Source organism: Carcharodon carcharias (assembly GCF_017639515.1).
Source record: "Carcharodon carcharias isolate sCarCar2 chromosome 29 unlocalized genomic scaffold, sCarCar2.pri SUPER_29_unloc_12, whole genome shotgun sequence".
Lineage (NCBI taxonomy): Eukaryota > Metazoa > Chordata > Chondrichthyes > Lamniformes > Lamnidae > Carcharodon > Carcharodon carcharias.
The window spans coordinates 70,095-95,000 of record NW_024470657.1 but is presented as its reverse complement, the minus strand read 5'-3'; the positions used below and the strand labels follow the sequence as shown (position 1 = coordinate 95,000).

Genomic DNA, 24,906 nt, shown 5'->3' with positions numbered 1-24,906 from the left:
GCCTGTGTGTGTGTGCAGCTGGGCTGGGTTTCTGCCTGTGTGTGCAGCTGGGCTGGGTCTCTGCCTGTGTGTGTGTGAAGCTGGGCTGGGTTTCTGCCTGTGTCTGTGTGTGTGTGTGGAACTGGGCTGGATTTCTTCCTGTGTGTGTGTGGAGCTGGGCTGGGTTTCTGCCTGTGTGTGTGTGTGGAGCTGGGCTGGGTTTCTGCCTGTGTGTGTGTGTGTGTGTGGAGCTGTGCTGGGTTTCTCCCTGTGTGTGTGTGCGCGGAGCTGTGCTGGGTTTCTGCCTGTGTGTGTGTGGAGCTGGGCTGGGTTTCTGCCTCTGTGTGTGTGTGTGTGTGGAGCTGGGCTGGGTTTCTGCCTGTGTGTGTGTATGTGTGTGTGTGGAGCTGGGCTGGATTTCTGCCTGTGTGTGTGTGTGTGGAGCTGGGTTTCTGCGTGTGTGTGTGTCTGTGGAGCTGGGCTGGGTTTCTGCCTGTGTGTGTGGAGCTGTGCTGGGTTTCTGCCTGTGTGTGTGTGTGTGTGTGTGTGAAGCTGGGCTGGGTTTCTGCCTGTGTGTGTGTGAAGCTGGGCTGGGTTTCTGCCTGTGTGTGTGTGTGTGTGTGTGGAGCTGGGCTGGGTTTCTGCCTGTGTGTGTGTGTGTGTGTGTGTGTGGGGAGCTGGGCTGTATTCTGCCTGTGTGTGTGTGTGGAGCTGGGCTCGGTTTCTGCCTGTGTGTGTGTGGAGCTGGGCTGGGTTTCTGCCTGTGTGTGTGTTTGTGTGTGTGGAGCTGGGCTGGGTTTCTGCCTGTGTGAGTGTGTGTGTGTGTGTGTGTGTGTGTGTGTGTTTGCGCAGCTGGGCTGGGTTTCTGCCTGTGTGTGTGTGTGTGGAGCTGGGCTCGGTTTCTGCCTGTGTGTGTGTGTGTGTTTGTGTGTGTGTGTGGAGCTGGGCTCGGTTTCTGCCTGTGTGTGTGTGGAGCTGGGCTGGGTTTCTGCCTGTGTGTGTGTGTGTGTGTGTGTGTGTGTGTGTGGCGCTGGGATGGGCTTCTGCCTGTGTGTGAGTGTGTGTGTGTGCGTGGAGCTGGGTTTCTGCCTGTGTGTGTGTGTGTGTGGAGCTGTGCTGGGTTTCTGCCTGTGTGTGTGTGCAGCTGTGCTGGGTTTCTGCCTGTGTGTGTATGTATGTGGAGCTGGGCTGGGTTTCTGCCTGTGTGTGTGTGTGTGTGTGGAGCTGGGCTGGGTTTCTGCCTGTGTGTGAGAAGCTGGGCTGGGTTTCTGCCTGTGTGTGTGTGTGTGTGGAACTGGGCTGGATTTCTGCCTGTGTGTGTGTATGTGGAGCTGGGCTGGCTTTCTGCCTGTGTGTGTGTGGAGCTGGGCTGGGTTTCTGCCTGTGTGTGTGTGTGTGTGTGTGTGGAGCTGTGCTGGGTTTCTCCCTGTGTGTGTGGAGCTGTGCTGGGTTTCTGCCTGTGTGTGCGTGGAGCTGGGCTGGGTTTCTGCCTCTGTGTGTGTGTGTGTGTGTGTGTGGAGCTGGGCTGGGTTTCTGCCTGTGTGTATGGAGCTGGGCTGGGTTTCTGCCTGTGTGTGTGTGTGTGGAGCTGGGTTTCTGCCTGTGTGTGTGTGTGTGTGTGCGGAGCTGGGTTTCTGCGTGTGTGTGTGTGTGTGGAGCTGGGCTGGGTTTCTGCCTGTGTGTGTGTGTGTGTGTGTGTGGAGCTGGGCTGGGTTTCTGCCTGTGTGTGTGTGTGTGGAGCTGGGCTGGGATTCTGCCTTTGTGTGTGTGAAGCTGTGCTGGGTTTCTGCCTGTGTTTGTGTGGAGCTGGGCTGGGTTTCTGCCTGTGTGTGTGTGTGTGCGTGGAGCTGGGTTTCTGCCTGTGTGTGTGTGTGTGTGTGTGTGTGTGTGGAGCTGTGCTGGGTTTCTGCCTGTGTGTGTGTGCAGCTGTGCTGGGTTTCTGCCTGTGTGTGTATGTGTGTGGAGCTGTGCTGGGTTTCTGCCTGTGTGTGTGTGTGTGTGTGTGTGTGTGTGTGTGCGTGTGTGTGGAGCTGGGCTGAGTTTCTGCCTGTGTGTGTGTGGAGCTGGGCTGGGTTTCTGCCTGTGTGTGTGTGTGTGTGTGGAACTGGGCTGGATTTCTGCCTGTGTGTGTGTATGTGGAGCTGGGCTGGCTTTCTGCCTGTGTGTGTGTGGAGCTGGGCTGGGTTTCTGCCTGTGTGTGTGTGTGTGGAGCTGTGCTGGGTTTCTCCCTGTGTGTGTGGAGTTGTGCTGGGTTTCTGCCTGTGTGTGCGTGGAGCTGGGCTGGGTTTCTGCCTCTGTGTGTGTGTGTGTGTGTGGAGCTGGGCTGGGTTTCTGCCTGTGTGTTTGTGTGTGTGTGGAGCTGGGTTTCTGCCTGTGTGTGTGTGTGTGTGTGCAGAGCTGGGTTTCTGCCTGTGTGTGTGTGTGTGTGTGTGTGTGTGTGGAGCTGGGCTGGGTTTCTGCCTGTGTGTGTGGAGCTGGGCTGGGTTTCTGCCTGTGTGTGTGTGTGAAGCTGGGCTGGGTTTCTGCCTGTGTGTGTGAGAAGCTCGGCTGGGTTTCTGCCTGTGTGTGTGTGTAGCTGGGCTGGGTTTCTGCCTGTGTGTGTGTGTGTGGAGCTGGGCTGGGTTTCTGCCTGTGTGTGTGTGTGAAGCTGGGCTGGGTATCTGCCTGTGTGTGTGTGTGTGGAACTGGGCTGGATTTCTGCCTGTGGGTGTGTATGTGGAGCTGGGCTGGGTTTCTGCCTGTGTGTGTGTGGAGCTGGGCTGGGTTTCTGCCTGTGTGTGTGTGTGTGTGGAGCTGTGCTGGGTTTCTGCCTATGTGTGTGTATGTGGAGCTGTGCTGGGTTTCTGCCTATGTGTGTGTGTTTGTGTGGAGCTGGGTTTCTGCCTGTGTGTGTGTGTGTGGAGCTGTGTTGGGTTTCTGCCTGTGTGTGTGTGTGTGTGGAGCTGTGTTGGGTTTCTGCCTGTGTGTGTGTGTGTGGAGCTTGGCTGGGTTTCTGCCTGTGTGTGTGTGTGTGTGGAGCTGTGCTGGGTTTCTGCCTGTGTGTGTGTGTGTGTGGAGCTGTGCTGGGTTTCTGCCTGTGTGTGCGTGTGTGTGTGGAGCTGTGCTGGGTTTCTGCCTGTGTGTGTGTGTGTGTGTGTGTGTGGAGCTGGGCTGGGTTTCTGCCTGTGTGTGTGTGTGTGGAGCTGGGCTGGGTTTCTGCCTGTGTGTGTTTGTATGTGTGTGTGTGGAGCTGGGCTGGGTCTCTGCCTGTGTGTGTGTGTGTGTGTGTGGAGCTGGGTTTCTGCCTATGTGTGTGTGTGTGTGTGGAGCTGGGTTTCTGCCTGTGTGTGTGTGTGGAGCTGGGTTTCTGCCTCTGTGTGTGTGTGTGTGTGTGAGTGTGTGTGTGTGGAGCTGGGCTGGGTTTCTGCCTGTGTGTGTGTGTGTGTGTGTGTGTGTGTGTGTGTAGCTGGGTTTCTGCCTGTGTGTGTGTGAAGCTGGGCTGGGTTTCTGCCTGTGTGTGTGTGAAGCTGGGCTGGGTTTCTGCCTGTGTGTGTGGAGCTGGGCTGGGTTTCTGCCTGTGTGTGTGTGGAGCTGGGTTTCTGCCTGTGTGTGTGTCTGTTTGGAGCTGGGTTTCTGCCTGTGTGTATGTGTGTGGAGCTGGGTTTCTGCCTGTGTGTGTGTGTTTGGAGCTGGGTTTCTGCCTGTGTGTGTGTGTGTGTGTGGAGCTGGGTTTCTGCCTGTGTGTGTGTGTGTGTGTGTGGAGCTGGGTTTCTGCCTGTGTGTGTGTGTGTGTGTGTGTGTGTGTGTGGAGCTGGGCTGGGTTTGTGTGTGTGTGTGGAGCTGGGCTGGATTTCTGCCTGTGTGTGTGTGTGTGTGTGTTTGTGTGTGTGGAGCTGGGCTGGGTTTCTGCCTGTGTGTGTGTGGAGCTGGGCTGGGTTTCTGCCTGTGTGTGTGTGTGTGTGGAGCTGGGCTGGGTTTCTGCCTGTGTGTGTGTGTGTGCGTGGAGCTGGGTTTCTGCCTGTGTGTGTGTGTGTGTGTGTGTGTGGAGCTGGGCTGGGTTTCTGCCTGTGTGTGTGTGTGTGGAGCTGTGCTGGGTTTCTGCCTGTGTGTGTGTGCAGCTGTGCTGGGTTTCTGCCTGTGTGTGTATGTGTGTGGAGCTGTGCTGGGTTTCTGCCTGTGTGTGTGTGTGTGTGTGTGCGTGGAGCTGGGTTTCTGCCTGTGTGTGTGTGTGTGGAGCTGGGCTGGGTTTCTGCCTGTGTGTGTGAAGCTGGGCTGGGTTTCTGCCTGTGTGTGTGTGTGTGTGGAACTGGGCTGGATTTCTGCCTGTGTGTGTGTATGTGGAGCTGGGCTGGCTTTCTGCCTGTGTGTGTGTGGAGCTGGGCTGGGTTTCTGCCTGTGTGTGTGTGTGTGTGTGGAGCTGTGCTGGGTTTCTCCCTGTGTGTGTGGAGCTGTGCTGGGTTTCTGCCTGTGTGTGCGTGGAGCTGGGCTGGGTTTCTGCCTGTGTGTGTGTGTGTGTGTGTGTGGAGCTGGGCTGGGTTTCTGCCTGTGTGTATGGAGCTGGGCTGGGTTTCTGCCTGTGTGTGTGTGTGTGTGTGGAGCTGTGCTGGGTTTCTGCCTGTGTGTGCGTGGAGCTGGGCTGGGTTTCTGCCTCTGTGTGTGTGTGTGTGTGTGGAGCTGGGCTGGGTTTCTGCCTGTGTGTATGGAGCTGGGCTGGGTTTCTGCCTGTGTGTGTGTGTGTGTGTGGAGCTGGGTTTCTGCCTGTGTGTGTGTGTGTGTGTGCGGAGCTGGGTTTCTGCGTGTGTGTGTGTGTGTGTGTGTGGAGCTGGGCTGGGTTTCTGCCTGTGTGTGTGTGTGTGTGTGTGTGGAGCTGGGCTGGGTTTCTGCCTGTGTGTGTGTGTGTGGAGCTGGGCTGGGATTCTGCCTTTGTGTGTGTGAAGCTGTGCTGGGTTTCTGCCTGTGTTTGTGTGGAGCTGGGCTGGGTTTCTGCCTGTGTGTGTGTGTGTGTGTGCGTGGAGCTGTGTTTCTGCCTGTGTGTGTGTGCAGCTGTGCTGGGTTTCTGCCTGTGTGTGTATGTGTGTGGAGCTGTGCTGGGTTTCTGCCTGTGTGTGTGTGTGTGTGTGTGTGTGTGCGTGTGTGTGGAGGTGGGCTGGGTTTCTGCCTGTGTGTGCGTGGAGCTGGGCTGGGTTTCTGCCTGTGTGTGTGTGTGTGTGTGTGTGGAACTGGGCTGGATTTCTGCCTGTGTGTGTGTATGTGGAGCTGGGCTGGCTTTCTGCCTGTGTGTGTGTGGAGCTGGGCTGGGTTTCTGCCTGTGTGTGTGTGTGTGGAGCTGTGCTGGGTTTCTGCCTGTGTGTGTGTGTGCGTGGAGCTGGGCTGGGTTTCTGCCTCTGTGTGTGTGTGTGTGTGGAGCTGGGCTGGGTTTCTGCCTGTGTGTGTGGAGCTGGGCTGGGTTTCTGCCTGTGTGTTTGTGTGTGTGTGGAGCTGGGTTTCTGCCTGTGTGTGTGTGTGTGTGCAGAGCTGGGTTTCTGCGTGTGTGTGTGTGTGTGTGTGTGTGTGGAGCTGGGCTGGGTTTCTGCCTGTGTGTGTGGAGCTGGGCTGGGTTTCTGCCTGTGTGTGTGTGTGTGTGTGAAGCTGGGCTGGGTTTCTGCCTGTGTGTGTGAGAAGCTCGGCTGGGTTTCTGCCTGTGTGTGTGTGGAGCTGGGCTGGGTTTCTGCCTGTGTGTGTGTGTGTGTGGCGCTGGGCTGGGTTTCTGCCTGTGTGTGTGTGTGTGTGAAGCTGGGCTGGGTTTCTGCCTGTGTGTGTGTGTGTGTGGAACTGGGCTGGATTTCTGCCTGTGTGTATGTGGAGCTGGGCTGGGTTTCTGCCTGTGTGTGTGTGGAGCTGGGCTGGGTTTCTGCCTGTGTGTGTGTGTGTGTGGAGCTGTGCTGGGTTTCTCCCTGTGTGTGTGTGTGGAGCTGTGCTGGTTTTCTGCCTGTGTGCGTGGAGCTGGGCTGGGTTTCTGCCTGTGTTTGTGTGTGTGTGTGGAGCTGGGCTGTGTTTCTGCCTGTGTGTGTGGAGCTGGGCTGGGTTTCTGCCTGTGTGTGTGTGTGTGTGTGTGTGTGTGGAGCTGGGTTTCTGCCTGTGTGTGTGCGGAGCTGGGTTTCTGCGTGTGTGTGTGTGTGTGTGGAGCTGGGCTGGGTTTCTGCCTGTGTGTGTGGAGCTGGGCTGGGTTTCTGCCTGTGTGTGTGTGTGAAGCTCGGCTGGGTTTCTGCCTGTGTGTGTGAGAAGCTGGGCTGGGTTTCTGCCTGTGTGTGTGTGTGTGGAGCTGGCCTGGATTTCTGCCTGTGTGTGTGTGTATGTGTGTGTGTGGAGCTGGGCTGGATTTCTGCCTGTGTGTGTGTGAAGCTGGGCTGGGTTTCTGCCTGTGTGTGTGTGTGTGTGGAGCTGGGCTGGGTTTCTGCCTGTGTGTGTGTGGGGAGCTGGGCTGGGTTTCTGCCTGTGTGTGTGTGGATCTGTGCTGGGTTTCTCCCTTTGTGTGTGTGTGCGGAGCTGTGCTGGGTTTCTGCCTGTGTGTGTGTGGAGCTGGGCTGGGTTTCTGCCTGTGTTTGTGTGTGTGTGGAGCTGGGCTGGGTTTCTGCCTCTGTTTGTTTGTGTGTGTGGAGCTGGGCTGGGTTTCTGCCTGTGTGTGTGTATGTGTGTGTGTGGAGCTGGGCTGGGTTTCTGCCTGTGTGTGTGTTTGTGTGTGTGGAGCTGGGCTGGGTTTCTGCCTGTGTGAGTGTGTGTGTGTGTGTGTGTGTGTGTGTGTGTGTTTGCGCAGCTGGGCTGGGTTTCTGCCTGTGTGTGTGTGTGTGGAGCTGGGCTCGGTTTCTGCCTGTGTGTGTGTGTGTGTTTGTGTGTGTGTGTGGAGCTGGGCTCGGTTTCTGCCTGTGTGTGTGTGGAGCTGGGCTGGGTTTCTGCCTGTGTGTGTGTGTGTGTGTGTGTGTGTGTGTGTGTGGCGCTGGGATGGGCTTCTGCCTGTGTGTGAGTGTGTGTGTGTGCGTGGAGCTGGGTTTCTGCCTGTGTGTGTGTGTGTGTGGAGCTGTGCTGGGTTTCTGCCTGTGTGTGTGTGCAGCTGTGCTGGGTTTCTGCCTGTGTGTGTATGTATGTGGAGCTGGGCTGGGTTTCTGCCTGTGTGTGTGTGTGTGTGGAGCTGGGCTGGGTTTCTGCCTGTGTGTGAGAAGCTGGGCTGGGTTTCTGCCTGTGTGTGTGTGTGTGTGGAACTGGGCTGGATTTCTGCCTGTGTGTGTGTATGTGGAGCTGGGCTGGCTTTCTGCCTGTGTGTGTGTGGAGCTGGGCTGGGTTTCTGCCTGTGTGTGTGTGTGTGTGTGTGTGTGTGGAGCTGTGCTGGGTTTCTCCCTGTGTGTGTGGAGCTGTGCTGGGTTTCTGCCTGTGTGTGCGTGGAGCTGGGCTGGGTTTCTGCCTCTGTGTGTGTGTGTGTGTGTGTGTGGAGCTGGGCTGGGTTTCTGCCTGTGTGTATGGAGCTGGGCTGGGTTTCTGCCTGTGTGTGTGTGTGTGTGTGGAGCTGGGTTTCTGCCTGTGTGTGTGTGTGTGTGTGCGGAGCTGGGTTTCTGCGTGTGTGTGTGTGTGTGGAGCTGGGCTGGGTTTCTGCCTGTGTGTGTGTGTGTGTGTGTGTGTGTGTGGAGCTGGGCTGGGTTTCTGCCTGTGTGTGTGTGTGTGGAGCTGGGCTGGGATTCTGCCTTTGTGTGTGTGAAGCTGTGCTGGGTTTCTGCCTGTGTTTGTGTGGAGCTGGGCTGGGTTTCTGCCTGTGTGTGTGTGTGTGCGTGGAGCTGTGTTTCTGCCTGTGTGTGTGTGTGTGTGTGTGTGTGTGGAGCTGTGCTGGGTTTCTGCCTGTGTGTGTGTGCAGCTGTGCTGGGTTTCTGCCTGTGTGTGTATGTGTGTGGAGCTGTGCTGGGTTTCTGCCTGTGTGTGTGTGTGTGTGTGTGTGTGTGTGTGTGTGTGCGTGTGTGTGGAGCTGGGCTGAGTTTCTGCCTGTGTGTGTGTGGAGCTGGGCTGGGTTTCTGCCTGTGTGTGTGTGTGTGTGTGGAACTGGGCAGGATTTCTGCCTGTGTGTGTGTATGTGGAGCTGGGCTGGCTTTCTGCCTGTGTGTGTGTGGAGCTGGGCTGGGTTTCTGCCTGTGTGTGTGTGTGTGGAGCTGTGCTGGGTTTCTCCCTGTGTGTGTGGAGTTGTGCTGGGTTTCTGCCTGTGTGTGCGTGGAGCTGGGCTGGGTTTCTGCCTCTGTGTGTGTGTGTGTGTGTGGAGCTGGGCTGGGTTTCTGCCTGTGTGTGTGGAGCTGGGCTGGGTTTCTGCCTGTGTGTTTGTGTGTGTGTGGAGCTGGGTTTCTGCCTGTGTGTGTGTGTGTGTGTGCAGAGCTGGGTTTCTGCGTGTGTGTGTGTGTGTGTGTGTGTGGAGCTGGGCTGGGTTTCTGCCTGTGTGTGTGGAGCTGGGCTGGGTTTCTGCCTGTGTGTGTGTGTGAAGCTGGGCTGGGTTTCTGCCTGTGTGTGTGAGAAGCTCGGCTGGGTTTCTGCCTGTGTGTGTGTGGAGCTGGGCTGGGTTTCTGCCTGTGTGTGTGTGTGTGGAGCTGGGCTGGGTTTCTGCCTGTGTGTGTGTGTGAAGCTGGGCTGGGTATCTGCCTGTGTGTGTGTGTGTGGAACTGGGCTGGATTTCTGCCTGTGGGTGTGTATGTGGAGCTGGGCTGGGTTTCTGCCTGTGTGTGTGTGGAGCTGGGCTGGGTTTCTGCCTGTGTGTGTGTGTGTGTGGAGCTGTGCTGGGTTTCTCCCTGTGTGTGTGTATGTGGAGCTGTGCTGGGTTTCTGCCTATGTGTGTGTGTTTGTGTGGAGCTGAGTTTCTGCCTGTGTGTGTGTGTGTGGAGCTGTGTTGGGTTTCTGCCTGTGTGTGGGTGTGTGTGGAGCTGTGTTGGGTTTCTGCCTGTGTGTGTGTGTGTGGAGCTTGGCTGGGTTTCTGCCTGTGTGTGTGTGTGTGTGGAGCTGTGCTGGGTTTCTGCCTGTGTGTGTGTGTGTGTGGAGCTGTGCTGGGTTTCTGCCTGTGTGTGCGTGTGTGTGTGGAGCTGTGCTGGGTTTCTGCCTGTGTGTGTGTGTGTGTGTGTGTGTGTGTGGAGCTGGGCTGGGTTTCTGCCTGTGTGTGTGTGTGTGGAGCTGGGCTGGGTTTCTGCCTGTGTGTGTTTGTATGTGTGTGTGTGGAGCTGGGCTGGGTCTCTGCCTGTGTGTGTGTGTGTGTGTGGAGCTGGGTTTCTGCCTATGTGTGTGTGTGTGTGGAGCTGGGTTTCTGCCTGTGTGTGTGTGTGTGAGTGTGAGTGTGTGTGTGAGAAGCTGTGCTGGGTTTCTGCCTGTGTGTGTGTGTGGAGCTGGGTTTCTGCCTCTGTGTGTGTGTGTGTGTGTGAGTGTGTGTGTGTGGAGCTGGGCTGGGTTTCTGCCTGTGTGTGTGTGTGTGTGTGTGTGTGTGTGTAGCTGGGTTTCTGCCTGTGTGTGTGTGAAGCTGGGCTGGGTTTCTGCCTGTGTGTGTGTGAAGCTGGGCTGGGTTTCTGCCTGTGTGTGTGGAGCTGGGCTGGGTTTCTGCCTGTGTGTGTGTGGAGCTGGGTTTCTGCCTGTGTGTGTGTCTGTTTGGAGCTGGGTTTCTGCCTGTGTGTATGTGTGTGGAGCTGGGTTTCTGCCTGTGTGTGTGTGTTTGGAGCTGGGTTTCTGCTGTGTGTGTGTGTGTGTGTGGAGCTGGGTTTCTGCCTGTGTGTGTGTGTGTGTGTGTGTGGAGCTGGGTTTCTGCCTGTGTGTGTGTGTGTGTGTGTGGAGCTGGGCTGGGTTTGTGTGTGTGTGTGTGGAGCTGGGCTGGATTTCTGCCTGTGTGTGTGTGTGTGTGTTTGTGTGTGTGGAGCTGGGCTGGGTTTCTGCCTGTGTGTGTGTGGAGCTGGGCTGGGTTTCTGCCTGTGTGTGTGTGGAGCTGGGCTGGGTTTCTGCCTGTGTGTGTGTGTGTGTGTGTGTGTGGAGCTGGGCTGGGTTTCTGCCTGTGTGTGTGTGTGTGGAGCTGTGCTGGGTTTCTGCCTGTGTGTGTGTGCAGCTGTGCTGGGTTTCTGCCTGTGTGTGTATGTGTGTGGAGCTGTGCTGGGTTTCTGCCTGTGTGTGTGTGTGTGTGTGTGCGTGGAGCTGGGTTTCTGCCTGTGTGTGTGTGTGTGTGTGTGGAGCTGGGCTGGGTTTCTGCCTGTGTGTGTGTGTGTGGAGCTGGGCTGGGTTTCTGCCTGTGTGTGTGAAGCTGGGCTGGGTTTCTGCCTGTGTGTGTGTGTGTGTGGAACTGGGCTGGATTTCTGCCTGTGTGTGTGTATGTGGAGCTGGGCTGGCTTTCTGCCTGTGTGTGTGTGGAGCTGGGCTGGGTTTCTGCCTGTGTGTGTGTGTGTGTGTGGAGCTGTGCTGGGTTTCTCCCTGTGTGTGTGGAGCTGTGCTGGGTTTCTGCCTGTGTGTGCGTGGAGCTGGGCTGGGTTTCTGCCTCTGTGTGTGTGTGTGTGTGTGTGTGGAGCTGGGCTGGGTTTCTGCCTGTGTGTATGGAGCTGGGCTGGGTTTCTGCCTGTGTGTGTGTGTGTGTGGAGCTGTGCTGGGTTTCTGCCTGTGTGTGCGTGGAGCTGGGCTGGGTTTCTGCCTCTGTGTGTGTGTGTGTGTGTGGAGCTGGGCTGGGTTTCTGCCTGTGTGTATGGAGCTGGGCTGGGTTTCTGCCTGTGTGTGTGTGTGTGTGTGTGGAGCTGGGTTTCTGCCTGTGTGTGTGTGTGTGTGTGCGGAGCTGGGTTTCTGCGTGTGTGTGTGTGTGTGTGTGTGTGTGGAGCTGGGCTGGGTTTCTGCCTGTGTGTGTGTGTGTGTGTGTGTGGAGCTGGGCTGGGTTTCTGCCTGTGTGTGTGTGTGTGGAGCTGGGCTGGGATTCTGCCTTTGTGTGTGTGAAGCTGTGCTGGGTTTCTGCCTGTGTTTGTATGGAGCTGGGCTGGGTTTCTGCCTGTGTGTGTGTGTGTGTGTGCGTGGAGCTGTGTTTCTGCCTGTGTGTGTGTGCAGCTGTGCTGGGTTTCTGCCTGTGTGTGTATGTGTGTGGAGCTGTGCTGGGTTTCTGCCTGTGTGTGTGTGTGTGTGTGTGTGTGTGCGTGTGTGTGGAGCTGGGCTGGGTTTCTGCCTGTGTGTGCGTGGAGCTGGGCTGGGTTTCTGCCTGTGTGTGTGTGTGTGTGTGTGGAACTGGGCTGGATTTCTGCCTGTGTGTGTGTATGTGGAGCTGGGCTGGCTTTCTGCCTGTGTGTGTGTGGAGCTGGGCTGGGTTTCTGCCTGTGTGTGTGTGTGTGGAGCTGTGCTGGGTTTCTGCCTGTGTGTGTGTGTGCGTGGAGCTGGGCTGGGTTTCTGCCTCTGTGTGTGTGTGTGTGTGGAGCTGGGCTGGGTTTCTGCCTGTGTGTGTGGAGCTGGGCTGGGTTTCTGCCTGTGTGTTTGTGTGTGTGTGGAGCTGGGTTTCTGCCTGTGTGTGTGTGTGTGTGCAGAGCTGGGTTTCTGCGTGTGTGTGTGTGTGTGTGTGTGTGTGGAGCTGGGCTGGGTTTCTGCCTGTGTGTGTGGAGCTGGGCTGGGTTTCTGCCTGTGTGTGTGTGTGTGTGTGAAGCTGGGCTGGGTTTCTGCCTGTGTGTGTGAGAAGCTCGGCTGGGTTTCTGCCTGTGTGTGTGTGGAGCTGGGCTGGGTTTCTGCCTGTGTGTGTGTGTGTGTGGCGCTGGGCTGGGTTTCTGCCTGTGTGTGTGTGTGTGTGAAGCTGGGCTGGGTTTCTGCCTGTGTGTGTGTGTGTGTGGAACTGGGCTGGATTTCTGCCTGTGTGTATGTGGAGCTGGGCTGGGTTTCTGCCTGTGTGTGTGTGGAGCTGGGCTGGGTTTCTGCCTGTGTGTGTGTGTGTGTGGAGCTGTGCTGGGTTTCTCCCTGTGTGTGTGTGTGGAGCTGTGCTGGTTTTCTGCCTGTGTGCGTGGAGCTGGGCTGGGTTTCTGCCTGTGTTTGTGTGTGTGTGTGGAGCTGGGCTGTGTTTCTGCCTGTGTGTGTGGAGCTGGGCTGGGTTTCTGCCTGTGTGTGTGTGTGTGTGTGTGTGTGTGGAGCTGGGTTTCTGCCTGTGTGTGTGCGGAGCTGGGTTTCTGCGTGTGTGTGTGTGTGTGTGGAGCTGGGCTGGGTTTCTGCCTGTGTGTGTGGAGCTGGGCTGGGTTTCTGCCTGTGTGTGTGTGTGAAGCTCGGCTGGGTTTCTGCCTGTGTGTGTGAGAAGCTGGGCTGGGTTTCTGCCTGTGTGTGTGTGTGTGGAGCTGGCCTGGATTTCTGCCTGTGTGTGTGTGTATGTGTGTGTGTGGAGCTGGGCTGGATTTCTGCCTGTGTGTGTGTGAAGCTGGGCTGGGTTTCTGCCTGTGTGTGTGTGTGTGTGGAGCTGGGCTGGGTTTCTGCCTGTGTGTGTGTGGGGAGCTGGGCTGGGTTTCTGCCTGTGTGTGTGTGGATCTGTGCTGGGTTTCTCCCTTTGTGTGTGTGTGCGGAGCTGTGCTGGGTTTCTGCCTGTGTGTGTGTGGAGCTGGGCTGGGTTTCTGCCTGTGTTTGTGTGTGTGTGGAGCTGGGCTGGGTTTCTGCCTCTGTTTGTTTGTGTGTGTGGAGCTGGGCTGGGTTTCTGCCTGTGTGTGTGTATGTGTGTGTGTGGAGCTGGGCTGGGTTTCTGCCTGTGTGTGTGTTTGTGTGTGTGGAGCTGGGCTGGGTTTCTGCCTGTGTGAGTGTGTGTGTGTGTGTGTGTGTGTGTGTGTGTTTGCGCAGCTGGGCTGGGTTTCTGCCTGTGTGTGTGTGTGTGGAGCTGGGCTCGGTTTCTGCCTGTGTGTGTGTGTGTGTTTGTGTGTGTGTGTGGAGCTGGGCTCGGTTTCTGCCTGTGTGTGTGTGGAGCTGGGCTGGGTTTCTGCCTGTGTGTGTGTGTGTGTGTGTGTGTGTGTGTGGCGCTGGGATGGGCTTCTGCCTGTGTGTGAGTGTGTGTGTGTGCGTGGAGCTGGGTTTCTGCCTGTGTGTGTGTGTGTGTGGAGCTGTGCTGGGTTTCTGCCTGTGTGTGTGTGCAGCTGTGCTGGGTTTCTGCCTGTGTGTGTATGTATGTGGAGCTGGGCTGGGTTTCTGCCTGTGTGTGTGTGTGTGTGGAGCTGGGCTGGGTTTCTGCCTGTGTGTGAGAAGCTGGGCTGGGTTTCTGCCTGTGTGTGTGTGTGTGTGGAACTGGGCTGGATTTCTGCCTGTGTGTGTGTATGTGGAGCTGGGCTGGCTTTCTGCCTGTGTGTGTGTGGAGCTGGGCTGGGTTTCTGCCTGTGTGTGTGTGTGTGTGTGTGTGGAGCTGTGCTGGGTTTCTCCCTGTGTGTGTGGAGCTGTGCTGGGTTTCTGCCTGTGTGTGCGTGGAGCTGGGCTGGGTTTCTGCCTCTGTGTGTGTGTGTGTGTGTGTGTGTGGAGCTGGGCTGGGTTTCTGCCTGTGTGTATGGAGCTGGGCTGGGTTTCTGCCTGTGTGTGTGTGTGTGTGTGGAGCTGGGTTTCTGCCTGTGTGTGTGTGTGTGTGTGCGGAGCTGGGTTTCTGCGTGTGTGTGTGTGTGTGGAGCTGGGCTGGGTTTCTGCCTGTGTGTGTGTGTGTGTGTGTGTGTGTGGAGCTGGGCTGGGTTTCTGCCTGTGTGTGTGTGTGTGGAGCTGGGCTGGGATTCTGCCTTTGTGTGTGTGAAGCTGTGCTGGGTTTCTGCCTGTGTTTGTGTGGAGCTGGGCTGGGTTTCTGCCTGTGTGTGTGTGTGTGCGTGGAGCTGTGTTTCTGCCTGTGTGTGTGTGTGTGTGTGTGTGTGTGGAGCTGTGCTGGGTTTCTGCCTGTGTGTGTGTGCAGCTGTGCTGGGTTTCTGCCTGTGTGTGTATGTGTGTGGAGCTGTGCTGGGTTTCTGCCTGTGTGTGTGTGTGTGTGTGTGTGTGTGTGCGTGTGTGTGGAGCTGGGCTGAGTTTCTGCCTGTGTGTGTGTGGAGCTGGGCTGGGTTTCTGCCTGTGTGTGTGTGTGTGTGTGGAACTGGGCAGGATTTCTGCCTGTGTGTGTGTATGTGGAGCTGGGCTGGCTTTCTGCCTGTGTGTGTGTGGAGCTGGGCTGGGTTTCTGCCTGTGTGTGTGTGTGTGGAGCTGTGCTGGGTTTCTCCCTGTGTGTGTGGAGTTGTGCTGGGTTTCTGCCTGTGTGTGCGTGGAGCTGGGCTGGGTTTCTGCCTCTGTGTGTGTGTGTGTGTGTGGAGCTGGGCTGGGTTTCTGCCTGTGTGTGTGGAGCTGGGCTGGGTTTCTGCCTGTGTGTTTGTGTGTGTGTGGAGCTGGGTTTCTGCCTGTGTGTGTGTGTGTGTGTGCAGAGCTGGGTTTCTGCGTGTGTGTGTGTGTGTGTGTGTGGAGCTGGGCTGGGTTTCTGCCTGTGTGTGTGGAGCTGGGCTGGGTTTCTGCCTGTGTGTGTGTGTGAAGCTGGGCTGGGTTTCTGCCTGTGTGTGTGAGAAGCTCGGCTGGGTTTCTGCCTGTGTGTGTGTGGAGCTGGGCTGGGTTTCTGCCTGTGTGTGTGTGTGTGGAGCTGGGCTGGGTTTCTGCCTGTGTGTGTGTGTGAAGCTGGGCTGGGTATCTGCCTGTGTGTGTGTGTGTGGAACTGGGCTGGATTTCTGCCTGTGGGTGTGTATGTGGAGCTGGGCTGGGTTTCTGCCTGTGTGTGTGTGGAGCTGGGCTGGGTTTCTGCCTGTGTGTGTGTGTGTGTGGAGCTGTGCTGGGTTTCTCCCTGTGTGTGTGTATGTGGAGCTGTGCTGGGTTTCTGCCTATGTGTGTGTGTTTGTGTGGAGCTGAGTTTCTGCCTGTGTGTGTGTGTGTGGAGCTGTGTTGGGTTTCTGCCTGTGTGTGGGTGTGTGTGGAGCTGTGTTGGGTTTCTGCCTGTGTGTGTGTGTGTGGAGCTTGGCTGGGTTTCTGCCTGTGTGTGTGTGTGTGTGGAGCTGTGCTGGGTTTCTGCCTGTGTGTGTGTGTGTGTGGAGCTGTGCTGGGTTTCTGCCTGTGTGTGCGTGTGTGTGTGGAGCTGTGCTGGGTTTCTGCCTGTGTGTGTGTGTGTGTGTGTGTGTGTGTGGAGCTGGGCTGGGTTTCTGCCTGTGTGTGTGTGTGTGGAGCTGGGCTGGGTTTCTGCCTGTGTGTGTTTGTATGTGTGTGTGTGGAGCTGGGCTGGGTCTCTGCCTGTGTGTGTGTGTGTGTGTGTGGAGCTGGGTTTCTGCCTATGTGTGTGTGTGGAGCTGGGTTTCTGCCTGTGTGTGTGTGTGTGAGTGTGAGTGTGAGAAGCTGTGCTGGGTTTCTGCCTGTGTGTGTGTGTGGAGCTGGGTTTCTGCCTCTGTGTGTGTGTGTGTGTGTGTGAGTGTGTGTGTGTGGAGCTGGGCTGGGTTTCTGCCTGTGTGTGTGTGTGTGTGTGTGTAGCTGGGTTTCTGCCTGTGTGTGTGTGAAGCTGGGCTGGGTTTCTGCCTGTGTGTGTGTGAAGCTGGGCTGGGTTTCTGCCTGTGTGTGTGGAGCTGGGCTGGGTTTCTGCCTGTGTGTGTGTGGAGCTGGGTTTCTGCCTGTGTGTGTGTCTGTTTGGAGCTGGGTTTCTGCCTGTGTGTATGTGTGTGGAGCTGGGTTTCTGCCTGTGTGTGTGTGTTTGGAGCTGGGTTTCTGCCTGTGTGTGTGTGTGTGTGTGGAGCTGGGTTTCTGCCTGTGTGTGTGTGTGTGTGTGTGTGGAGCTGGGTTTCTGCCTGTGTGTGTGTGTGTGTGTGTGTGGAGCTGGGCTGGGTTTGTGTGTGTGTGTGTGGAGCTGGGCTGGATTTCTGCCTGTGTGTGTGTGTGTGTGTTTGTGTGTGTGGAGCTGGGCTGGGTTTCTGCCTGTGTGTGTGTGGAGCTGGGCTGGGTTTCTGCCTGTGTGTGTGTGTGTGTGGAGCTGGGCTGGGTTTCTGCCTGTGTGTGTGTGTGTGTGTGTGTGTGGAGCTGGGCTGGGTTTCTGCCTGTGTGTGTGTGTGTGGAGCTGTGCTGGGTTTCTGCCTGTGTGTGTGTGCAGCTGTGCTGGGTTTCTGCCTGTGTGTGTATGTGTGTGGAGCTGTGCTGGGTTTCTGCCTGTGTGTGTGTGTGTGTGTGTGCGTGGAGCTGGGTTTCTGCCTGTGTGTGTGTGTGTGTGTGTGGAGCTGGGCTGGGTTTCTGCCTGTGTGTGTGTGTGTGGAGCTGGGCTGGGTTTCTGCCTGTGTGTGTGAAGCTGGGCTGGGTTTCTGCCTGTGTGTGTGTGTGTGTGGAACTGGGCTGGATTTCTGCCTGTGTGTGTGTATGTGGAGCTGGGCTGGCTTTCTGCCTGTGTGTGTGTGGAGCTGGGCTGGGTTTCTGCCTGTGTGTGTGTGTGTGTGTGGAGCTGTGCTGGGTTTCTCCCTGTGTGTGTGGAGCTGTGCTGGGTTTCTGCCTGTGTGTGCGTGGAGCTGGGCTGGGTTTCTGCCTCTGTGTGTGTGTGTGTGTGTGTGTGTGGAGCTGGGCTGGGTTTCTGCCTGTGTGTATGGAGCTGGGCTGGGTTTCTGCCTGTGTGTGTGTGTGTGTGGAGCTGTGCTGGGTTTCTGCCTGTGTGTGCGTGGAGCTGGGCTGGGTTTCTGCCTCTGTGTGTGTGTGTGTGTGTGGAGCTGGGCTGGGTTTCTGCCTGTGTGTATGGAGCTGGGCTGGGTTTCTGCCTGTGTGTGTGTGTGTGTGTGTGGAGCTGGGTTTCTGCCTGTGTGTGTGTGTGTGTGTGCGGAGCTGGGTTTCTGCGTGTGTGTGTGTGTGTGTGTGTGTGTGGAGCTGGGCTGGGTTTCTGCCTGTGTGTGTGTGTGTGTGTGTGTGTGGAGCTGGGCTGGGTTTCTGCCTGTGTGTGTGTGTGTGGAGCTGGGCTGGGATTCTGCCTTTGTGTGTGTGAAGCTGTGCTGGGTTTCTGCCTGTGTTTGTATGGAGCTGGGCTGGGTTTCTGCCTGTGTGTGTGTGTGTGTGTGCGTGGAGCTGTGTTTCTGCCTGTGTGTGTGTGCAGCTGTGCTGGGTTTCTGCCTGTGTGTGTATGTGTGTGGAGCTGTGCTGGGTTTCTGCCTGTGTGTGTGTGTGTGTGTGTGTGTGTGTGCGTGTGTGTGGAGCTGGGCTGGGTTTCTGCCTGTGTGTGCGTGGAGCTGGGCTGGGTTTCTGCCTGTGTGTGTGTGTGTGTGTGGAACTGGGCTGGATTTCTGCCTGTGTGTGTGTATGTGGAGCTGGGCTGGCTTTCTGCCTGTGTGTGTGTGGAGCTGGGCTGGGTTTCTGCCTGTGTGTGTGTGTGTGGAGCTGTGCTGGGTTTCTGCCTGTGTGTGTGTGTGCGTGGAGCTGGGCTGGGTTTCTGCCTCTGTGTGTGTGTGTGTGTGGAGCTGGGCTGGGTTTCTGCCTGTGTGTGTGGAGCTGGGCTGGGTTTCTGCCTGTGTGTTTGTGTGTGTGTGGAGCTGGGTTTCTGCCTGTGTGTGTGTGTGTGTGCAGAGCTGGGTTTCTGCGTGTGTGTGTGTGTGTGTGTGTGTGTGGAGCTGGGCTGGGTTTCTGCCTGTGTGTGTGGAGCTGGGCTGGGTTTCTGCCTGTGTGTGTGTGTGTGTGTGAAGCTGGGCTGGGTTTCTGCCTGTGTGTGTGAGAAGCTCGGCTGGGTTTCTGCCTGTGTGTGTGTGGAGCTGGGCTGGGTTTCTGCCTGTGTGTGTGTGTGTGGCGCTGGGCTGGGTTTCTGCCTGTGTGTGTGTGTGAAGCTGGGCTGGGTTTCTGCCTGTGTGTGTGTGTGCGGAACTGGGCTGGATTTCTGCCTGTGTGTATGTGGAGCTGGTCTGGGTTTCTGCCTGTGTGTGTGTGGAGCTGGGCTGGGTTTCTGCCTGTGTGTGTGTGTGTGTGTGGAGCTGTGCTGGGTTTCTCCCTGTGTGTGTGTGTGGAGCTGTGCTGGTTTTCTGCCTGTGTGCGTGGAGCTGGGCTGGGTTTCTGCCTGTGTTTGTGTGTGTGTGTGGAGCTGGGCTGTGTTTCTGCCTGTGTGTGTGGAGCTGGGCTGGGTTTCTGCCTGTGTGTGTGTGTGTGTGTGTGTGTGGAGCTGGGTTTCTGCCTGTGTGTGTGCGGAGCTGGGTTTCTGCGCGTGTGTGTGTGTGTGTGGAGCTGGGCTGGGTTTCTGCCTGTGTGTGTGGAGCTGGGCTGGGTTTCTGCCTGTGTGTGTGTGTGAAGCTCGGCTGGGTTTCTGCCTGTGTGTGTGTGAAGCTCGGCTGGGTTTCTGCCTGTGTGTGTGAGAAGCTGGGCTGGGTTTCTGCCTGTGTGTGTGTGTGTGGAGCTGGCCTGGATTTCTGCCTGTGTGTGTGTGTATGTGTGTGTGTGGAGCTGGGCTGGATTTCTGCCTGTGTGTGTGTGAAGCTGGGCTGGGTTTCTGCCTGTGTGTGTGTGTGTGTGTGGAGCTGGGCTGGGTTTCTGCCTGTGTGTGTGTGGGGAGCTGGGCTGGGTTTCTGCCTGTGTGTGTGTGGATCTGTGCTGGGTTTCTCCCTTTGTGTGTGTGTGCGGAGCTGTGCTGGGTTTCTGCCTGTGTGTGTGTGGAGCTGGGCTGGGTTTCTGCCTGTGTTTGTGTGTGTGTGGAGCTGGGCTGGGTTTCTGCCTCTGTTTGTTTGTGTGTGTGGAGCTGGGCTGGGTTTCTGCCTGTGTGTGTGTATGTGTGTGTGTGGAGCTGGGCTGGGTTTCTGCCTGTGTGTGTGTGTGTGTGTGTGTGTGGAGCTGGGTTTCTGCGTGTGTGTGTGTGTGTGGAGCTGGGCTGGGTTTCTGCCTGTGTGTGTGGAGCTGGGCTGGGTTTCTGCCTGTGTGTGTGAGAAGCTGTGCTGTGTTTCTGCCTGTGTGTGTGTGTGTGTGTGTGGAGCTGGGCTGGATTTCTGCCTGTGTGTGTGTGAAGCTGGGCTGGGTTTCTGCCTGTGTGTGTGTGTGTGTGGAGCTGGGCTCGGTTTCTGCCTGTGTGTGTGTGTGTGGAGCTGGGTTTCTGCCTGTGTGTGTGTGTGTGTGTGGAGCTGGGTTTCTGCGTGTGTGTGTGTGTGTGGAGCTGGGTTTCTGCGTGTGTGTGTGTGTGTGGAGCTGGGCTGGATTTCTGCCTGTGTGTGAGAAGCTGGGCTGGGTTTCTGCCTGTGTGTGTGTGTGTGTGGAGCTGGGTTTCTGCCTGTGTGTGTGTGTGTGTGTGGAGCTGGGTTTCTGCGCGTGTGTGTGTGTGTGTGGAGCTGGGCTGGGTTCCTGCCTGTGTGTGTGTGTGGAGCTGCGCTGGGTTTCTGCCTGTGTGTGTGTGTGTGTGTGTGTGTGGAGCTGGGCTGGCTTTCTCCTTGTGTGTGTGTGTGTGGAGCTGGGCTGGGTTTCTGCCTGTGTGTTTCTGTGTGTGTGGAGCTGGGCTAGGTTTCTGCCTGTGTGTGTGTGTGTGTGGAGCTGGGCTGGTTTCTGTGCTGGAATTAGTATTTCTTTCTCTCGAGCCTCGGTGCTGTGTGAATTCACTGAATTCAATCCCTCCCTGTTTCCCTGGGTGTCTCCTGTCCAGCCTCGGCGATCAGCGAGATCTCCTCTTTGCACGAAGATTACGGGGCGAGAACCAACCTGCCGGGCAACATTAGCCGTGTTCGGAAGCAGCTGCTGCCAGCGATAGAGGACGAGGAGGAAGGGAGCCTGGTGAGCAGCGTGTCCCGTTACACCCCAAGGCGCACACACGGCTGGGATGACAGCGACCGGTATTACCCCGGGCGGCACCAGCGCGCTCGGTCGATGGAAAGCCTGGACGATATCGGCTGGCGAGATCGAGACTACTCCCGGGGCCGGCAGGATTTGGACCGTGGCTACGGAAGGCGGGAATCGGAGAGCGAGGTTTCTAGCCGGGGTCACGCCCAGGATCGGCGAGGGAGAGATTATTCCCCCGAGCGCCGGGGACAATACCGGAAGCGAAGCCGCAGTCGGGATGACCTGAGGGAGCTGGACAGAGGGCCCGAGCCTCCCCGGGGAGGATACGACGATTCCTTCCTGGATGAGATTCTGCGGAAGAAGAGGGGCCCAGGCCGCGAGGTGGACAGTAGCAGCTCCTCAACGGCGCGATCGAGGAACCGGAGAGACGAGGAGCTCCCCCTCCCACCGCCGTCCACCGAGACTGAGTCAGTGTCGTCCAAGGGCAAGAACGAGAAGCGTCTGAGAAAGGTGAGCGGGTTCCAGTCTCCGGGACTTTGCAGAGAGTGGGGATTAGGAATGGTCCACCTGATATTCAGACACTGGGACTCCCTGGCTGCTCAGGCCCACTCCCCGTCACATGGACACCTGACTACAACTGGCTGACCACTGGGGGCCACCAGAGCCTGGCTCTGGCACTGGCCTGAGGACAACCTGGGGCCTGGGAGCATCCTGTGACTGGGCCGGAGAGTGACCACTGTCCTGGGGCCGGGTGGGAGCGGGTTGGTGGCCTGGGGTCCAGGAGTGGCCTGGGGCTTAATTCCCGGGAGGGGGTGTGGGGTCTGGGGCCTGTGGTCTGGGGCTTGGGGTCCGGGGTCTGGGGCCTGGGGTCTGTCGTCTGGAGCCCGGGGCTCCGGCCTATGATCTGGGGCCTGTGGTCCGGGGCCTGTGGTCTGGAGCCCGGGGCTCCGGCCTCTGATTTGGGGCCTGTGGTCTGGGGTCTGTGGTCCGGGGTCTGGGGTCCGGGGCCTGTGGTCTGGAGCCCGGGGCTCCGGCCTATGATCTGGGGACTGTGGTCTGGGGCCTGTGGTCTGGGGTCTGGGGTCTGGAGCCCGGGGCTCCGGCCTATGATCTGGGGCCTGTGGTCCGGGGCCTGTGGTCTGGAGCCCGGGGCTCCGGCCTCTGATCTGGGGCCTGTGGTCTGGGGTCTGTGGTCCGGGGTCCGGGGTCCGGGGCCTGTGGTCTGGAGCCCGGGGCTCCGGCCTATGATCTGGGGACTGTGGTCTGGGGCCTGTGGTCTGGGGTCTGGAGCCCGGGGCTCCGGCCTATGATCTGGGGCCTGTGGTCTGGGGCCTGGGGTCCGGGGTCCGGGCCTGGTCCTGAAGCTGGTAAGTGTTTTGCGTGTGGAGGTTGAGTGGGACAAGGTGATGAGCGATATTTACTGAGCGAGCTGTGGGGAGACTCGGTTTGTGTGTTTGACACCCAGTTGGTTTGTTTGTTTCCAGAACGATGCTGTCAGCCGCGAGAGTTTGGTGGTTTAATGGGTCGTCTCTTCAGACTGGGTCAGGGCGAACCCAGGATCTCTGGGAACTGGAAGCATTTCCCAAGTTTCATGGGACTAATTCATAGGGAGCCAACTCCTTGTGAATAAACCCAAATCGCATTGGATTCAGATTCACTTCCATTCAGCCACATTCCAGGGAATTCATCGGCATCAACTCCTGATCCCCCCAACCATCGATTGGTATCAAGATGCACTGCCTCTTCCTCCTATTCCTCGTTGGCTTTAATTCATTCTGCTTCATCTTATAACGGCCTTTTTGGCAAAGTTGTATTATTTTGGAGAGTTTCTGGACGCAGGTTTCACAGGAAGTTTCCGGAAGCTTTTCCGAACTCGGCACCCAAACTTACTTCTGTCTAAAATTCCCAAATGATTTACCTTCCGAGTTTCTACCGTGGGGAGTGTCCGGGGGTGAAGGGGATGAGCATTGGCCCCGCTTCTCTTTCCAGGAGAGCCCTCGAAGTCAGCGCCTGTTCAAACCCCGCTCTCCACAGCGTCTTACCCCACAACTTAGAGACTGGGGATCCGTCGACTCTTAGCCACAATCGCCGATGATTCTTCATCTCCCGTTGTTTCTCGGAAGCAGAACGCAGATGGATTTTGTTCAGCGATGTCCCAGCTTCGAATCTCGCAGCCTGTCTGAATTTCAAGCGGGCGGATGAATGGGGGCACAGGGAGATCCCATAGCTGTAATGTTATCCCACAGATTGCCTGATGCACACCAGCTGCTTTGGGTGGGTGTGTGGGTGGGAGTGGGGGTTTGGGTGGGTGAGGGGTGGAGTGGGTGGGAGGTGGAGTGGTTCGGGGGTGTGCGGGGGAGGGAGGGGGTGAGGGTGGGTGATGGGTGGGTAGGGGAGGTGGGCAGGGGGAGGGAGAGGGTGAGGGTGGGTGATGGGTGGGCAGGGGGAGGGAGGGTATAATCTATGGAGAAGCTGGAAAGCAGGACCCACCTCATCAATTGTCCAAAATGGAAAGGGGAGGAGGCTGTGGTTATTTTTTATATATAATTAATATTGTCTTTTACAACATTCCGTGTAAATGTTTCTCGCTTCCAAACAAATGTTCCTGTTTGTTTTTAAATGCTGTAAACTTTTCTGAGAGTGTGTTTTTCTGGACAGTATTTCCCCTTCAGCCTTATCTTCCCAGTAAATCAACCCCATCCTCCTGCTAAATGAGCTGATTTGTCTGTCCCATCCTGTGTGAGCCTCTCCTGGGAACAGGGAGCAGGGGGAGGGGGGGGGAATGATCCAAGACCTGAGAGATTCTTCATCAGGCCCAGAACCTCCTGTCCCACAGGGAGAAGGTGAATCTTCAGGGAACTGAGGCCAGTTTGGCTGGTTCTTCCTGCCTGCGCTAATTCCTCTCTTTGTGCCCTGGGGTGCTCGGTCCCACAGCCGCTACTGTTCCCTTTGACAGGACTGGTCTGGGCAGAAAGAAGTGTTTCCAGCTTAACAAACAGGCTGATGCCTTTGCTCACATGTGGACTCAACATCAAAACCTTCACCATCTCAAACTAAAAACTTTTGAGTTGTTTGAGTTCAATAATTTGTTCCATAAAATAAAGAGGAATTGGAAATCCCACTGTACTGGACACAACCATTGCTGATGAAATGGGCTGGTGTCAATTAGCTGCTCATCATGAGAATCCTGGGGCCCATTGGGTTAGCTCACTAATTATTTTTTGTGTGTGTGTGTGTGAGGGAGGGAGAGTGTGAGGGAGGGAGGTAGTTTGTGTGGGAGGGAGTGTGTGTGTGTGGGAGAGAGTGTGTGTGTGGGAGAGAGTGTGTGTGTGGGAGAGAGTGTGTGTGGGAGAGAGTGTGTGTGGGAGAGAGTGTGTGTGTGTGGGAGAGAGTGTGTGTGTGGGACTGCATGTGGGAGAGAGAGTGTGTGTGTGTATAAATTGCACAATATCTGGGACCTATTTCACCTGGAAGACTTGGCACAGAGACTGGTCACAATATATGTGGAGGTGTTTTCAAAGTGGAACTGAGCAGAAGACGAAGGGAAAAGCTGGAGCCCAGTTATTCTAAAGATATATTTTGTAAGAATATTGACTTTGTACAGCAATATGTTTACCCAGTAGAATGGCAAATAAAAGCATCTTTGTACCGGTCTGTGATCTGGAACTGATGAATGAGCAGTGAAAGCAGCGATGCAGTGGAGCTTGGATTGTGGAAACTGGTCCATATGGGACATTATGGCCCTACAGACTGACGATGACAGGCTCAGTCATGTCTCTTCTCCACCGACAGGCTGTGTGGGATTTACTGCCAGAGTCTGTGGGCTTAGTCCAGGGACGAGCGATTTGGTTTGTTCTGTGCCTTCATTCCCAATCTTCCCAGCAAACCACCTCCCAGCGAGTAGAGGGAGGAGGCTGGTGTGGACAGGGGGTGGGGAGCTGCTGGTGTCCTGCTCTGGGGGTGTCATCTCAGTGCCTTGCAGGGGATCTTACAGTGTCCCTGGGCTAATCCACATTGAGCACTGCCTTCCTCAGCAGCTCTGTGTACATGAAGCTGGGTTTGATCTAAAAAGCTAAGCTTCATACAGCTCTGGCTGAGTTGTGTTCACAGGTCAGACGTGTGCAGCAATATTGAAAGCTGGCTGCAGCTATCTAACAGCGTTAGACCAGCCTCTGCATCGTGAAGACGTGCACAGTGCTGACTGTGGAGCGACTCTCATCACCTGGAGAATGTATCAAGCCCCTCGAGCCTGCTCTGCTGTTCAGTACGATCAAGGCTGATCCACCTCAACCTCACTTTCCCAGCTGCTCCCCTATCCCGTGATTCCCCAAGAGATCAAATATCTGTCCGTCCCAGCCTTAAATATATTCAACAATGGAGCTTCCACAACCCTCTGGGGTGGAAAATTCCAAAGATTCACAAGCCTGTGAGTGAAGGAATTTCTCCTGATCTCAGTCCTAAATGATCAGCCCCTTATCCTGAGGCTGTGCCCCCCTGTTCGACATTCCCCAGTCAGGGGAAACAATCTCTCAATGTTTACCCGGTCAAAGCCCTTCAGAATCTCGCACGTTTCAGTAAGATCACCTCTCATTGATCTCAACTCCAGAATGGAGAAACCCAGTTTACTCAGCCTCTCATCATAGGACCCCTCATCTCGGGGACCAATCCCTCGCTCTCCCACCTCCAATACAAGTCTATCCTCAAACGTGGAGCCCAGAACTGCACACGGTCCTCCAGATGTGGTCTCACCCAAACCCTGTCCAACTGTACAAACTATTTCCTTCCTTAGATAGGGAAACATCATGATGTTCTCAGTACACCTACCACACACCGGTAACCCCCAGGGGGACTGCTCCTGACCATAGCCTGAGTGACCATACCCACCACAGCCTGAGTGACCATACCCACCGCAGCCTGAGTGACCACACCTACCGCAGCCTGAGTGACCACACCTACCGCAGCCTGAGTGACCACACCTACCGCAGCCTGAGTGACCACACCTACCACAACCCCGGTAACCCCCAGGGGGGCACCACACCCTGAGTGACCAGTCTGAGTGACCAGACCTACCGCATCCTGAGTGACCACAGCCTGAGTGACCACAGCCTGAGTGACCACAGCCTGAGTGACCACAGCCTGAGTGATCACACCTACCACAGCCTGAGTGACCACACCTACCACACCCTGAGTGACCACACCTACCACACCCTGAGTGACCACACCTACTACAGCCTGAGTGACCACACCTACCACAACCCCGGT

The 24,906-nt window shown here is 56.7% G+C and overlaps 1 protein-coding gene across 3 annotated transcripts in view; it reads left to right on the top strand.

Annotated features, from left to right (window-relative positions):
• The window catches only part of lsr (lipolysis stimulated lipoprotein receptor), a 200,819-nt gene extending 178,902 nt beyond the window's left edge, over positions 1–21,917 (top strand). For all 3 annotated transcript variants that reach the window (XM_041181127.1, XM_041181126.1, XM_041181125.1), the window contains 2 exons: positions 19,511–20,154; positions 21,129–21,917. In XM_041181127.1, coding sequence (XP_041037061.1) covers positions 19,511–20,154; positions 21,129–21,164 — 680 coding nt within the window. In that variant the 3' untranslated portion in view covers positions 21,165–21,917. The remainder of the gene's footprint in view (positions 1–19,510; positions 20,155–21,128) is intronic.
• The last annotated feature ends 2,989 nt before the right edge of the window (positions 21,918–24,906 follow it).